Below are 16736 nucleotides of genomic sequence, written 5' to 3' on the forward strand. Positions count from 1 at the left end.
TGGCCCGTTTTTCACGAAATGGTCCCGTTTTCCCTGCCCCCGAAAAGGGCATGAATAGCCCTTAGGAGACTTGTAGAGTGCTCCTGGGGGGTGGGGGCAAAAACGAGCAAAAAATGGCCCATTTTTTTTTTGCGAAAACAGGCCTATTTTTTTTGTCAAACAAGGGGCATGGATAGCCTTTAAGAAGTTTGCTGCTGTGGGCTGGGGGGCAAAAAACGGCCTGCTTTTCACTCATTTCTTCCCTCCCCAGCCCCCAGGAGCTCTCTGAAAGCCTTCTAAAAGCTATGTATGGCCATTTTGGTGAAGGGAGCAGAGTTTCGGGAGGCAAAAAATGCTGTACTCAGTGTGTAATACGCACCAGATTTTCAGCTTCTTTTTGAGGGAAAAAGGTGCGTCTTACACTCTGAAAAATACGGTAGTTGTCCCCTTGAAAATAATTACATATTTTTCCATCATTTTATTCCTGCATTTAATTTTGGGGGGGGGGGGTATTTTAGGACCTGTAAACTCTTGGATTAAAAATTATTAGGGCTTGCAGTATTCAGACTCATTTTTGGAGTATTTTGGAGAACGTGAGAGTGAAAACATAAATCTCTCTCTCTACAGATCTTTGAAGCACCAGTACATCACTGAGATGATATGGCAGCTTTAAAGAAATGCAGATGTGCTACATTCCTGCTCTTATATGCTCCAAAGTGACTTTTTGGAATTGAACTAGAGTGATGCAGTTATAAAAACCTCTTTGTTATCAAATTATAGAGTATCTACTTTATTTCTGATAAGGTCCTATAAACACTACAGGACTAGCTCCCATTACTAACTGCAGCCTGCAAGGACAGATATAGGTAATTGTAATATTTACCTAACTTGATAGAACAGTGATAATGCAGCAGAAACAGGGAGTGCTTTCCTGACAATCAAATATGAAACATGGAAAATTTCCTATTTGTTGAAGTGCCTCAAACTATAACAAAACAAGTAAATACATATAACTATTTCCGAATGCTGCAAAATTAAAGAATCTTAACAGGCTCTCTGTTGTCTTCTGAATAATAGATATTCGTGGCTACAAGTCATTCCTATAAATAGGACTAGTTAATTATTTGACAGACACAATCTGGGGAATGGGGAAGCATTCTTAGATAAAGGGGGATCCTTTAACATGACACAAAGTTTGCCGATATGATAATGCAGAGTTTAAATTATGTGCTTACAATATTTTTAAGTGCTATATAAACCAGGAACCAGGTTTTTCATGGTTCTAAATGATCTGAATGAATTCAATCAAAGGAAACATTTACAATAATCTCCCAAGCAGCTTCACCTCTAAACAATAATTTAATCTCCACTGCAAAATTCATTTTAAAAACTGTGTACTCCTTGGTTTTCTCTTACTTCTCTGTCTTCCCCATTCATATAATACTAGATGTGGTCTCTTTCTCCTAAAGTACTCTTTTTGGTAAGTACTGTAAGTAAAACTGCACTGCAGCTGTCTTCTATCTTCACAAGCAAAGAATGTGATGCCTGTTCAGATGTCCTTTGCAGCCCTTATGAGGCAAGTGCCAGATAAGGGCCGCTCATTAGGAAATTACGAAATTCAGGAACCAGACATCTCTGGGGCATGCTTCTTCCTTGTCAACATTTTAACTGTGATATTTAGAAAAATTCACGCATAGGAAAAAAAAATCTACTCTACTGAAAAAAAAAGAATGCAACCAGGTAAATCCTAAAGGATTTATCTGAGCACTGTAGAATTTCTGTACTTAAATGAGCAATTGCTATTACCAACTGTAGGAAAAAATGGTTTTTCAGATGTTGTTGGACTAGAACTCTCTGCAGGACTGATGATGAAGATGCTGTAAGTTGCATCTCTCAATGCCTAGAGTAATTTAGTTTTCCTAATACCATAACTATTACATTTTTCATAATATACAGTAACTGAGATTGCATTGGTTTTATTCAGCAATTATTTTTCCTTAACTAAGCCTTATGCATTTCAATGATCTTAATGTTTGTGCATGTGTACATATTCATCCACTTATAGGTATGTATCCACTTATAGGTATGTATGCAAATGAAAATTTCACAAAAAAAGTAGTCTAGAGTTTGCAGGATTCTAAGTTATACAAATTAAGAACAATTGCACATATTTATAACAAACAGGGGCTTGAAACACTCAGTTTCAAATTCATAAGAGTTATTTCAAGTTTAAAATGGATTACCTGAATTATTCCAGAATTATTTTGAGCTGAAACCATTTCAAAGTCAAGGAATAAATCTTGAGCATCAAAGAGCTCACATTGATTTCAAAATACCTCTGGAATGTTCAGAATTGTTTCATACTTAAAATATTTTGAATCTGAAACCTTGTGCACCCTCCTCCCTAAAAATAATACAGGACACTGAAAATACGCTATCATTACTCAGAATTCTGCTAAGAACTAATTTTGACATTTTCCCCTCAACTTTGCTTACAGTTAGCAATTTAAAAAGTAATTTAAATAATCCAAGATGTTTGATGTTGAATATCAATTGTAGAATTTACCAATTGCAAAATTCTAAACTTGGAGAAGTTTGGAATTTTCATTCTATGTCAATGTCAAGTCAAGATACATAGATGCAGTATAACTTCATCTACCTTTGAGTTTTAGAAGTTCCCTCAAAATATATAATACAAAAAATATTCAGGACTTGATATAAGCAAAGGGATATACATATTATATTGGGAGGCCTGTAGCTTAATAGCACCACATTTTGTGGAATGGAAGCTTAAGCTCAGTCGCAAGAATCGCCTATTGAAATCTCTGTCTCACAGAGGTCATGCCCATAAGTATAATCAATACTCAGCCAGACTGAATAAACAGCTAACAACACAGTATAAGGCAGTTTCATGTTTTTAACGTCATTTAATCATTCAGAAGTAACACTGATAATCTTTAAGCCAATAAAAACAGATCATATATACCGGTAGGTCAGATTAGAGGTTGCATCAAGCTGAAAAAAAGCCATGTGGGGAAAGAGAATTTTCCAATCCCAACTTCATCGTTTAGGATTCTCAATCTGTAAGTTAAGTGAAAGCTAATATTTAATTAGGGAAATATTAAAGGGAAGTATAAATATTCAGAAGTGTTTATAAGCACTGAGAACAGCAAGTTTCTCTTTTTCCTCTTAAAACCAATTTCAGCTAGAGAAAAAGGAGATCTCAAAAATAAAACTAAACAGTTTATAAATCACAGCATTTTTTTAGACCACAACTAGGTATTCCTAGTTCTCAAAATTATGATCATACTACTGGCCCAAGCTGTCTTTTTTATCACAAAGCTTGGTGGAGGGTTAAGTGGAGGATTATTTATTTATATATACATAGTACATATATTTATATTGAAAATATCCCAGCTTTGCACCATCAGCAGACAGTCACAAAAACAGCAAAGCAAGCAATACTGAAACATGAATGCACCAGGCAAAACAGTGCAAGGCCTTGGTGCAAGAAGCAAGGAGTGGGAACAGAGACACAATGGTAGTGGAACCTGACCAACTAGAAATACATTCCAAATCTGTTACATTACTTACCCATGACCCAACAGGAATCCTACAACTGTTGGATCCCAACATTTCCCCATTTACTTCATAAACATAATTCCCCAACAGGGGCAATTTGTGAATTCTCTTCACTATCTTGTTTTCCCCTCCATATTAATTACCCAAATCTAGGCTTTATAGAAGATGGGACAGCAGGAAATGCAGCAAAGAAATCAAATTTATTCTAAACAGAAAAAACCCCACAAATCTTACACTGACACTCAACTCAGTATTCCATCCCTGTTAAATAGAAATTAAAATAAAGGGATGATTCTTCTGTAATTTATTTCAGATAATTTATATAGTTTTATCTCATAAGCAGCAGCTCTGGGCAGCTAACATTATTTTAAAAATCAATTAAAAACAACCGATCACAATAATATACACAGAGAGATAATTTTTAAATGGGCAGGACTGAGTTATTGAGCAACAAAAAAAAATCACCTTGAAATAGATCCACAGAATTTGAAGAGTGGCTTATTGTTGCTATACTTTAATCTTTCACAGCCCATTTCATGTATCAAGTCAACCAACAACCTAAGGCTGTGTTGTGGTTGGATTTATCTCTGGAAGGCATCTGGGAACACTCAGGAGTATGAATAGAACATCTTTCTGCGACATCATATGGTGGCTGTGTCTTTTCCCAAGATCATGGGAGCTGCCACACGATACTGAGAAAGAATATAGCTACTTTAAGGAGACACAGAAAGTTCTATGTGCTACATAGCTGTAGAAGCACTCCCTTCTCTAGTCTCAAGCTCTCCAAATAGGTTGAATTGCAAGCCTTCTCAGTGTTAAGAGTGCAGTCTTATCTATCCAGAGGGTGTAAAAAAGTTTGATTAGTATGGAGTGAAATAGTAATCTCAGTGAGCAAAGATATCATAGTTCTATTAGTAAATAATAGCTGAGAAAGCTTTTCTAAGAGTGAATAGATGAAAAATAGTTATCTGTAAAATACATGCACAAATCTGGATACAATGGGGGGCAGTAGTATGTTTCCTTGGGAATACAGCTAATATTTCTTCTTAAGTAGATTTCAATTTTCCATTAACAGTTGTTGCAGGTTATGAGACATTAAAAATTAAGAGCCAAAACAAAAATGCCAATTTCCATGAAAGCAAAATCATCTACATTATAACAAATACTACGGCTAGAACAGCTATCCTTCCCCATTCTTGTCCAATGCCTGTCGTATAATTTCCACATCAATGATCTGATCTGTATTTGCCCATATGACTAACATGGTAGTCACCGATTTAGATTACAAGGACTGTAATATAAAATCTAATATAGGTATTAATGTTACACTGCCATTGGGTTGTGTGAATTCTTTCCTAGCACTTATTTACACTCAGCTTCTACAATCAGCACTTCATAGGCGATTGGACAATTTTGAATTGTGTGCATCATATTTCCCTTTCATTATATATTTTCCTTAAATATTTTAACAGTATATTTGATTTGCAAGGCTATACTTGCTTTTTTCATATCATTTTCCTTATGTCACAGGATGAAAATAATCACCGTGGTCCAAGCCATCAGAATTAGTATAGTGCAGTTTTTCCTATGTTGTGGTTCTCCAACTTTTTTGCACACTGTAACTACTCAATGACGGGGAATATTGGGAGTTGCAATTCTAACGCATTTGGACTATGCCAATGGGAAAATTGCTTTAGTTTTATTTTCTTCAAGAAGGCCCTAATCATATCTCTTAATGTAGGAAAGCTATTACCCACTTGTAAAAATCCTGCTTATATAAGTACGAAAGATGTAACATGGATTTCGTTAGAAAAAGAATTTCTGGTGTACCAACTTCAATATCAACGAACTGACTTTATCACTGAACGTTTTGCCAGATTATAAGGGTATGTTTCCTTCACAGCTACCAAACACACATACGTCTTGCTTGTCAGAGATCCCAGATCTTACTGAAAACCACAAAGCAGCAACATGTCCCATTCAATTCAGCAGATCATCATGAAATACAACTGATAACTTGCATGAACAAGTTAATAATAAAATGCCACATAGTCCCACCTGACAAACAGAACAAGGCTAAATTCTGGCTTCATAACTATGGAAGGAGGCACTCACCCTACTCCTTCAAGTTAAGGGTAACAGAAGGAAGAATTTTCTCTAAGATAAGGATTTGCTTCCTCAGTTTGGAAGCTGCATCTCTTCTTACATTCTTTGCTCTTCCTTCCCAATTTTAATTATCTGAATGCCATCCTCTACCACTCATAATTGTAAAAATACTCTTTTCTTTAAGGACCAGCTAATATCACTACATTTGTGCAATTACTGCATTTAATATTTTTAAATCTCTATCCTCTTCTGTATGTAAAAATCTTCTCTTTTTTAAAAAAAAGAACTTTTCCTTTTTTCTTTTTTTTTCCTTTTATTTGCAAAACTAGTCTTCTTTCTCAACCCCCAACCCATCAAACTCTCCTAATAACAAAAGTGGCCACAAGCATGGCACAGATGCAAAGAAAACATATACATACAACTCACGCAGCATCTTTGCACAGACTGTATGTATAGAAGGGCTTTTATGCTTTATCATATAAGGAGAAATTAAGATTTAAGGTAATAACGCTCAAATCATTAAAACACAATAGCTCTATATTACCCTCTAGTGGTTTGACTGCATCATGGAACAAGGTTTCCTTTTAACAGAAAAGATCAAGATAATTTGCTAAATTAGGAAGGGAAAAATAATCTAAGGCAAGAACAATCTTGCATTCCAGTATTACACATAACTGGTCTTCCCCTGCCCTTAAAGGAGATGGTTCTTTCTGATGTGAAGAAATGTTCTAGCTCCTGGAGACAGGCAACAGCAACTAAGTTGATATGTTACAGAACCCCCAAATTAATTAGAAGCTGCTAGGAGGCTATTTTATAGTCCAAACAGCAAGCATTTCTTGCATCAAACTGGCTCAAATCTCTTACACCTCTGTGAATTAATTACTCTAGTTCACAACCTTAGCCCATTCTTAAAATAGTCTGCTGGTTGTAATGAGATAGAAGAGATAATAGCAATACAACCAACAATTAGCACCATATTCTATTTTACCAGACTGGCTCAATAGCAACCTGCCAGAGATTTCTTACTCAAACACCACTTGTTTAAATATTTTTGGCTAAATCTCTAGTGATCAGCACAAGCAAGGCAAAACTAGACAAATCTACTAATTGCAAATACTATTTACTCCAAATGGATTTAAGGAATAATAATTACAGTGAAGGAGCATACAACTTCCATTAACTCAAGAGCTACATCAGATGCAACGTGTGACATACAGAAATTGGAAAGGCTAGGCTCCATTTGAGAAGAGGGGTTCAGGAGTAGAGTAGGTGCTATATTAGTATGTTGAATTTAAAACAATCATTGCATTCCTTAAAACACTAAAATGAAGAAAAAGGCCCACATTTTTAGCCCCACAAAAGAAATGCTGGATGGCCACTAAAGTTTTTGGACCATAATTTTTCCACCCCTAATTTACTGCTTTTCATTTTTAAACATTTGCTACAGTGGCAATTATAGCAATAGAGGAATTGCTATTCAAGCAGCTTGTAATAAGTCCTAGAAGTTTCAGCCTTTGACTTTTCATGTTATGAAAACAAAAAAAGATCCTTATTTGTTTTCCATTTATCATAGTAAAGAACAAGTGTGTGGAGGAAATTTTATGCCTTAAGAGGCAGTAAACACATATATGTCAGTTTTAAGCAGCTATACCTCCTGGGCAAGTATTTAGTGCATAAAATGTATACCCAATATCTTCATGTTAAAATGATCATAAAAGAGAAAGGAAAAATTATTTCATCTCCTTTCATTTTCTCCAGGCACACACTCCACTATTTCTAGTAGTTGATCTCTTTTTGGATGGAATAAAATCAAACAAAGCCTGTTTGATACATTTGGAAGAGCTTTATGTTGAAATCAGCCAGTTTGTTAATGACTATTTTTTTCATAATACCTCTAAGAAAGGTAAAAAACATATTCTATGGAAACTCACAGAAACTAAAGTGACAAGAGACTTCAGGGAACAAGGGGAAATGGGCCAAGAGATTGTGTGCTAAAGTAACTGAAGCATTTCCTATTGAAATTTTTTAGAATGGCTATCTAATTTGTTTCTAACAAAATGCCACAAAAATAAACAATTGTAGAACATGATTGACTATTCAACCACCCTTATATTTCCTCTTGAAGTTTCATAAAATAATTCTATTTTTTCTCTTAAAGTCTTTTTAATACAAGCCCCCCTGTTCTCTCCCTATTATATATCTTTTTCCTCAGCCCAGCCCAGCCCACCCACCTTTGAAACCATTAAAATAAACTCTCATGATAATGCCTCCTATTCTTCTGAGGCAATGCAATGATACAGCTTGTCTTGCTGATTTCACAAAAAATTACAAACAGTGAATTCCAAAGCATGCAGAAAGCCTTAGAGTTATATATCAGTGGGTGGAACATGGAGATAATAACCCTGCACACCTTGTAGAGTTCATTCATTTTTTTTAAAAAATAAGATAAAAGACACTAAAGAAAATGCATGACTAGATAACAGTAAAACTTGAATATTTCTTCAATATTCCCTGCACTCAAAATTTTCACAAACAACACAATGCTTAACATCATAAACTTTGCTTTTGGTAGGCATTTATGTATAGATACTGATATATATATATATAGGACTCTAACACATATCAGCTCTCAATCTTTTTTCTAACAAAGTTCTGATTTCTTCTTAAGCATGGATATAAACAAATGGAATTCTGAAAAGTCCTTGAAGGAAAGAGAGGAATGTTAAAAAGAAAACTTAGGGGAAGGAAAAGTGTGAAGAAATCCTTTCTAATGGAGAGAATGAAATTAAATAATTGCTTTTTAAAACCTTATCAAACAGTAAATGCCACAGTATTTGCACCAGGCTTCACATATAGTTAATAAACTTTAAAAGAACAAAACAAAATGAAACAAAAAAAAATCCCTAAGCAGAATTTTAAAAGATAATTGTTCAGACTGGAACATAGAGAAGAGACATGCCATTAAGAACAAGAGTTAGTTATTTCAGTGACAGCATAGCATGCAGTTGAGCCCTTAAGAATTACCTCCAACACATCCTTCCCATCATAATGTAACAATGCATAAATAGTTTGCTGGACAACACTACATACATACCCACATGTGCCACTACTAACAAATCGGAGGCATAGTATAGGGGAGGAGAAGTTTGCATCAAAGCTGGAACATGTGACAAAAGAACTATGAAGTAGAAATGTGAAGAAATACTTCAGCGAATGTTAGTCATCAATATATGGAGTCATTGTTCCTAACAGTTGTAGGTGATGGGAGGTGGAGGCAATCTAGCAAAAGCAACTACATTATTTGTTTACAAAGCCGAGTACTCAGGTTTCAGTAAGAATGAATTAAATGAAAGGAAGGTATGGCAAGCGGGTGGATGGGAGGAAGAGGCAAGCATACACTAAACATACACACTGTCTCCCAACAAACATACCAAGATCCAAGAGACATATAATAAATGTTTACAATATGTTCTTAGCACCTTTGGTTGGCAACTGTACAGGCAACTTGAAACCTTGGGAACTCCAGAAATGAATGTTCTTCCATCTCTTTTACCGAGCGAAAAATAGAAAGAAGGAAAAGCACAAGCAAGGACCTTTTTCCTACTTCGCTGACATATAACTAAATATACCAATGTAAATAAGAATAGTGGGTTGCATCTCAATGCACTTTTCTAAAGGAATATTAGGCCCCACTTTTTCTGAAATAAGGTTTCAGAAAAAATAAAACTCATACATCTGATATGTAAAGAACAAATGATTCAAGATAAGATTAACAGCTTCATAAGACTGAAGCAACTTTAGCTTAACAGTAAAAAAATACAAAATGTATTACAATCAGGAACTATTAGAGATATAGTTCAAGGCTAATGAAAAAGGGAAAATGGGCCTAAGCCATCTACAAGTGCTACAGAACAACCTTATTTGCACTTCTAATACATGCACAGTGGAACAACATTCAGAAATGCACTGCAGTATTAGGCATACCCAATCCCTATGAAGTTCTGTAACGGTTTCTAAATTCTGTAGCAGTTTCCAATAACTATGGTGACATTTTCCTTGGATACTGTCAATCCAAATTATCTTTGTCAAATCACAAATATACAGGAAAGGTGACAGGAATAAAGTGGCAATTCACAGAAAATAAACTCCCTACTTTGAGTTTGGCCAAAGGGTTATTTTTTTGTTTTGTTTTTTGAACACGAGGGGAAAATATATCATTCACTTAATATACCCACCATTCTCCCAAGCACTTATTTACCAGATTCCTGTCAAAAAGATGCAATTTTTGAAGACCTCCAAATATGCACAAGAGGAAAATTTATTTCCCAGCATGAGTCCTAACAGCTGCGACATTGGAGAATTTCAAACACATCTATTTTTATTCCTCTATCATCTTAATTTCCAAGCAAAATGAGAAAGAACAGATGAGAAGGAAGAGAGAAAAGAAAGCAAGCATTCATATCATGCATGGTCTTGCAGTATAGCCTCCTTGTCCCCTCCCCCTCCCCCAACATTTGTGAAAGAGGAATACACCTCTTTATTTGCTGCCTCCTCCTCCTCCACCACCACCACCTCCTCCAGCTGCTGCCATTTTTTCAAAATCTTCAGCATTGCAGAATTCCTTGATTGTGACCGTTAATAGATTGCTGGTGACATCAGTAACTACCACATTAGAGCATGGAGACATTTCAGGTCGCCAATCACCAGCCTCCTGTTCTGGGTCAGAAGACAATGGAGATGATGGGATCTGACCTACTCCATTCCCTCTGGAAGGTGACTGCTTACTGGTCACTGCTGACTCAGGTGGAATTGACAGATCGAGGACCTCAGATTCACGCCAGTCAGGAATGGCAGGATTTAGAATCTCAGGAAGCAGCTTTGGTGGGGAATCATCTGGATCAGATGAGGAGTGTGGAGCTGGTGAGGGGCAGTCAGAGGAGCTGGAACTGCGGGCATCATAGGCAGAAGAGCCCATGAGTCCACAAGAAGCACCTTGAGAACCTCCTGCCTCTGTCTTTCCCTCTAATAATGGGGTTGGAACAGATGGCTTGTTATACAGAGGGAAGCTTCCAAATTTCATGTGGCGGATCTGATTACGAAGCATGCTCTCACTAAACTTCTTGCTCTTACCAATTACACGATTTCGGGAAGGGATCTTAGAGCGTGCCAGGTTTCCTCCCCCACTTCCTCCTTTGCCACTTTTATCAATGACTTTCAGATTGAGAATAATACGACTACGCTTGGGCTCACGAGGTTTCACTTTGCGGTTGATGATGCGTACGGTCTCTGAGAAAGGAGAGACAGGGGGGCGTATGCCAGTACTCCCACCCACTCCACTGTTTTGTGGATCCGGGCGGGGCAATGGGCGCCGAGACATACGGTGGCATCTTCGAATGTCCTTCTTGAGCCGGTGCACTGCAGCACTGGAGTGCAGTTTCGGTGAGGCTGTGCTAGAACTGGGCTTGACAGAAAAATGTACATCCCCAATGTGTAGGGCCTCTGCTTGGGCCCGAGCCTGCAGTAGATGGGATAAAATGAAAAACATAGAGTTAGAAGAAAATATATTCTATGTGCTGAAGTCCAGGATCCTTAAAGAGTTGGGAACACAATTCTAAATACAAAGCCAAAAAAGATGAAGTGAAGAATGACTTCTGGATTTCTAATACAGCTTCATTGTAGTTCAAATTAACAAGGCAGTTTTGCCTAAGCTTAGTCTAACCTAAACATGATATTGTTACACACAGGGAAATCCCAACAGGATTGTATGAAATATATTTTGATTTTTTAGCATACTAGGATGTTAAGGAACAGAGAGCATCAAGGGTTTATGTTTACTAATTAAGAGTGACCCTAGATTAGTTAACTTTGATGCATACATTTGAACCTAGCGATATAGTACAAATTAGTTTTCCCAAATTAAAAAAAATAAAGGCTTACAAAATTAACAGTTCATAGGACAAGTAGTTTCTGTGAATACTGTTAGCTAAAATATCCTGACATCACTAGAATTTTCGGGCACATCCTTTTTCAGACCATCCAAAGAAAGCATTGATCTTAACTACTCATTAGAGAAGTGAGACAGGATATAAATTTTATTTATTTATTTATTTGCCATCTATCTCTCTGTGGGGTTCCTCTAGGCGACCATACTAATATCTGTTGGAAATAATGTCAAAATTGGATAAAAACACTGTTAAACAAGAAACAGTATTTCAAGTAGAAATATTTCACCACTAAATTGTAATTTATCTGTCATAAAAGTAGTTAGGAAATTACAGTAGGCAATTTGCTACAAATGTAAGATCTGGAAACTGTTTTGATTTTAATCAAGAAAAATCTATCTACTCTTTGATCCATGGATGACTAGCAACAGCCCATAGAGAGATTAAATATGATCTAGATAGTGTCAGTCATTATGATGCCTAGTCACTTGAAAATGAATCAACTATTGCAAAAACAAGCAATGTAATGAAATGCACTTTTCCAGGATTTGCAAAAATATTATTTCTGATCCTAAAAACATTGTAATGTACTTAGCAACAATCATTAATCTTTTCTACTTAATACTATGCTAGAAAAGCCACAGATTAGCATATAGAATTAAGACTGTAATGGCCTCCAGTTAATGTTCAGGTTAAGTCAATTACAGGTACTTCTCATTTACTGTTCAAAGTTATGATGGATCCCCCAAAAGCTAAAAAATCCCACACACAGAAAACTGGTTTATGGTGCTATGAAGCCCTCCCCTCCTATGGTCACATAGCCACATTTCAGGCACTTGGCAATAGGTTCACCTTTATGGCTAGTTGCAGTGTACACATGACTGCAATTTATGGTTTTTGGCAGTTTCTGGCTTTTTCAGGCACTTTTTGGCATAAAATGCTATAGGAATAAATGGATTTGCTGAACAATTGTAGCATTTGCTTAAGGATGTTGTGTTCGCTTAATGACTGCTACAAAAATATGTAAAATCAGGTTGGTCACATGGGGCCTCGACTTGACAACTCTCAGGATTTACTATGGAAATTCTGGGCTCAATTAGAGTTGTAAATTAGAGAGGGCAAGTCTGTCAAGATCCTTTTGGAAAGCTTGTCTTCTGGGGTTTTGTCTATTCCTGCCAGCTTAGTGTCTATTCCTTCATCTAAATCATTTATGAAGATACTGAAGAACACTGGGTCCAAGTCAAAACCCTGTGGTACCCCACTGCTTACTTCCCTCCATGCAGTGGGATAACTTGTGAATGCTCAAACATATAGTAAAGACTTTAATTTATGCTGATCTATGACCATAATAAACATAATAAATATAAAGACCATAAAAAAACCATTGCTTTTTTATTTAAATGATTTATAAAGCTGCCCATCTCACAGTAGTGCCTAAACTAGCATACAATGTCTTTGTAATTTTCTTGATAACAACATAACAATTATTTACCACTTCTACTGGCATTTTTAAAAATCTGTGGTTTTCTGGTAATCTCTCTTCCAATGATAATTAGGAGTAACTTCTTCGCTTTTTTGAAATCAAACAGCTATCACATTCAAAATAAGGTCAATTTTTAAAAGTTTGACAAATTAAAAAGGATGGCTTATAGCCATTGGTCAGTTCCAGTCCAATGGCACTTAAATGTAGGATTCAGTGAAACAAACTTCTGTTTTGTCATCACACTGATCACAGCATTTAACAAATGACAGTTTGTCAGATTTATCAGTCAGAGACTGTATTCAACCATAATAAAGAACAAATAACATTTGATTTTTATCTATTCCTTTCCAATTCCACTTTTTTAATATTTAGACAACAGAACCTAAAAACCTTAACCAGCTATCAAGTTATTAAACAGAAGTTACCTTTAGCAGAAAAGTTTTAGGCTTAGGTCCTCTCTTCTTAGGTCCATAAAGCTCACGCTCACGTTCCCTTGTTGAGGGTGGGGAAAAGAAATTAAAACTTTTTTTTAAAAAAAGCCCAAACACGAACAATTAAAAAGAGAACGTTTAAAAAGAGAACGTTCTTTTAAAATAAACACATTAACTTCCTGACTACAGGAAATAAAGCCACAGCGATTCCTCCTCTGATTTTTCAAGACTTCAACTCACTTTTGCTCAAAGGCGGCAATCAAGCGAGAATCTAGGATATTTTCCTCGGGTTCCCAAGTGCTGTACCTGCAGAGAATTCAGACGAACAGAGCGGGTGACACGGCGTTCATGTGCACCGAGGAGTTTGCGGAGGGTAGGGTAGGTGGTGGTGGTGGAAGGGGGACGGGAGAGGAGACAGCCAACCTCCCATTGCCCCCCCCCCCCCGGGTCTGATCTCCGAGAGGGGAGGAAGGCAGAGCGCCAGCCCGGCCAGGCCCCGAGAGGCGGGAACGGGGCTTCGCGCGGAGAGGCTGGAAGGCAGCAACTCACTTGATGGCCCAGCCTTTCCATTTCACCAGGTATTCGATGCGTCCCTGCAAAAATACGTGGGCAGAAAGGAGGGAGGGAGGACGGGCGGGTGGGAAAGCGGAGAAAGGGGGAGAAAAAAGGGAGCGGGTTAGAGAGGGTGGCAACGGCAGCGACCCCAAGGCGAGCCCCGCCGGCCCGCAACTCACCTTTCGGATCCGCCGCTTGATGATGGATTCGGCCGCAAAGACCCGCTCGCCCACTGCAGAGAGCTCCATCTTTGCCTCAACCTCAGCAACAGCAGCACCCACAGCCCATAATAATCCCGCCCGCTCCCTCGCCTTCCCTTTCTCCTTCTCTCAGGGCTGGCTGGCTGAGTGACTGACTGAGGCGGGCTGTTGGCGGCGGCGGCGGCGGTGTTCCCGCGACAGCGGCTCAGAGCGATTGAATCGCGCACACGCACGAGGGACGGGAATGCGCCGGCGCACGCGCGCAGGCCATCTTCGCCTTACCGCGCGCCACCCCGCCGAACGCACGCGACCAGGGACCAGGGACCAGGGAGCCAAAAAAAAAAAAGCCTCCCCCTCCCACCACCACCCCTCCGTTTCACGTTCGCTGCCGCTTGGAGAGTCCGTGCCTCCTTCGCCCCCACCCACCTCGGGGGAAAAAGCCGGCAGGGCGCAAGCGCGGGCTCTTAAAGGGTCCGCGCTGTTGACTTCGGAGCACAAAAAAAGAAAAAGAAAAAAAAGACGTGGACGTGCGAAGAGCGAGAATAGGAAAGTACAGCGTGGACTCGCTCGCAGGGGTAGCGCCCCCTCCTCTCCCCCCTCCCCTCTCCCCCAGTAGGTTTCCTGCTAGCCTTTCCATTTTCTCAGCGAGCGCTTGTCATTATTCATAGCTGTCATTTCCTGCTCCCTTCTCCGTACAGTGGCGATCTTTCTCCTGTGGCAATTAAAAAAAACAACTTATGTTATTCATATAAAATACAAATAGGTGCTAGAAAGCCTTGACTCCCAGATAGGTCTCTGCTTCAGAGACACGTAATTTATTCATCCCAGTTAAGCTGAGATTCAAGCCATGTTTTCGCTTCTCGGCTTGTCTTGACGTTCGGACTCCCTGCCGGGAGATGAGGAGGTTTTACTCCAAAACGTTTACAAAATCGAAAAAAGTAGCTTCAGCAAAAGGTATAATGAGCCTCAAGGATTGGATTTGTCATTCTGTCTGCCGGTTTTATTTGATCTTGAAATTCAGCTAAGTTAAAATTGAAGACGCAAAACAAAAGACCTTAGAAACCTTAGATATCACAGATATCCGTAAAAAATAGAATAGCCTTGCTCATATCACGTTGCTATAACAGAAATAGAATGGAATAGAATAGATTTCTTTATTGGCCAAGTGTGATTGGACACACAAGGAATTTGTCTTTGGTGCATATGCTATCAGTGTACATAAAGAAAAATAAAATAGAATACATTCATCAAGAATCATAAGATACAACACTTAGTGATAGTCATAGGTTACTAATCAACCAAATTGTACTAGGAAACAAATAAAATATCAATTGCAAAGATACAAGCAACATGGTTATAGTCATAAGTGGGAAGAGATAGGTACTAGGAAGGAAGAGAAGAATACATTCATTCTCTCCTCGATCGTAATCCCCTCCCACAATCCTACTTCTGGGCATTTATTTGCTGTATGTTTATTTGTTGGGCATGTATTTGCCTTATAGGCTGCATTGTGGGAAAACAGGAAAAAGAGAACAAAAACAACAAAACAAAGATATTCAGATAAGCTATTCATATTTTTTTTCTTCTAGCCACCAGTCTATAGTGAGTAAATCAGCCAACTCTTTGTTGTTAAATAGCAAATTCTCTGCTTGGACACATTAGGGAAAAATGGAAAATAAAGCAGTGTAAATATTATCATTATATAAAAGTGCAATGAGCCCTTATTTTGAATACTGTGTTTAGTTTTGAGTACTGCATCTGAAAAAGGATCTTAGAAATCTAAAAAAAGAGTGATCAACATTATAGGATGCTCCCTTGTTCCTTGTATACTTTTATTTTTTTAATCTTACTGTTTTTACTGTATGTGGGTATGTCATTTAGGATTTCTGAATTGGAACAAAATATACCCTGTAAATAACAGGTACAACCTTTAACAAGAAGAAAAGTAAGAGGAAATCTTGTATATCCTTTTTCTTACTACTATTGTTAAGGAAAAGAACCTATGTTTGTATAGAAGTATACCAAATTAAATGTCAGAGATTCATCATTGATAAAAGGTACAACTTATTTACATATTGTATAATTAGGAATGTGCCACCATCAAATACAGTGATAAATGCCAATTTAGACTATTTTAAGGGGAAACTGAACAAATTTCAAAGGTAAGTATATGATTAATGGTTTTAATACTGATAGCTATTTGTGGCTCCCAAAATTGTTGACAGCCTACTTTGTATATGAAGTCCTGGAAAGCAAAACATTATGACTTTCATCTTCATGTTTATGAGCTTCCTGACCTAATTGTCTATAGATATTTTGATCTACCAGGGCTACTCGTAAGTCTTTAATTCACAACTGACTTTTTAAGGTGTATTCAGGAGTAATCTGTAGTAATAAAAATTCAAAGCGAGTTTCTGATCTATCATACTTGCTCAATGCATGCACGTGATCAGATCCA

At 37.7% G+C, this 16736-nt stretch overlaps 1 protein-coding gene across 2 annotated transcripts; it reads right to left on the reverse strand.

Moving 5' to 3' along the window:
• Nucleotides 1-473: 473 nt before the first annotated feature.
• CBX6 (chromobox 6) lies at nucleotides 474-14593 on the reverse strand. 2 transcript variants are annotated; one of them, XM_032220936.1, is made up of 5 exons: nucleotides 14258-14593; nucleotides 14073-14116; nucleotides 13764-13829; nucleotides 13518-13584; nucleotides 474-11128 (listed from the first exon to the last, which is right to left on the reverse strand). In XM_032220936.1, exons 1-5 carry the CDS (start codon nucleotides 14324-14326, stop codon nucleotides 10205-10207), a joined length of 1170 nt encoding a protein of 389 aa, XP_032076827.1. In that variant the 5' UTR covers nucleotides 14327-14593; the 3' UTR covers nucleotides 474-10204. The 2 variants fall into 2 exon arrangements, with proteins under 2 accessions (XP_032076827.1, XP_032076825.1); XM_032220934.1 differs by having other exon boundaries at nucleotides 474-11182.
• Nucleotides 14594-16736: the final 2143 nt, after the last annotated feature.

This window comes from Thamnophis elegans, chromosome 7 (genome assembly GCF_009769535.1).
Source record: "Thamnophis elegans isolate rThaEle1 chromosome 7, rThaEle1.pri, whole genome shotgun sequence".
In the NCBI taxonomy this organism is placed as follows: Eukaryota; Metazoa; Chordata; class Lepidosauria; order Squamata; family Colubridae; genus Thamnophis; species Thamnophis elegans.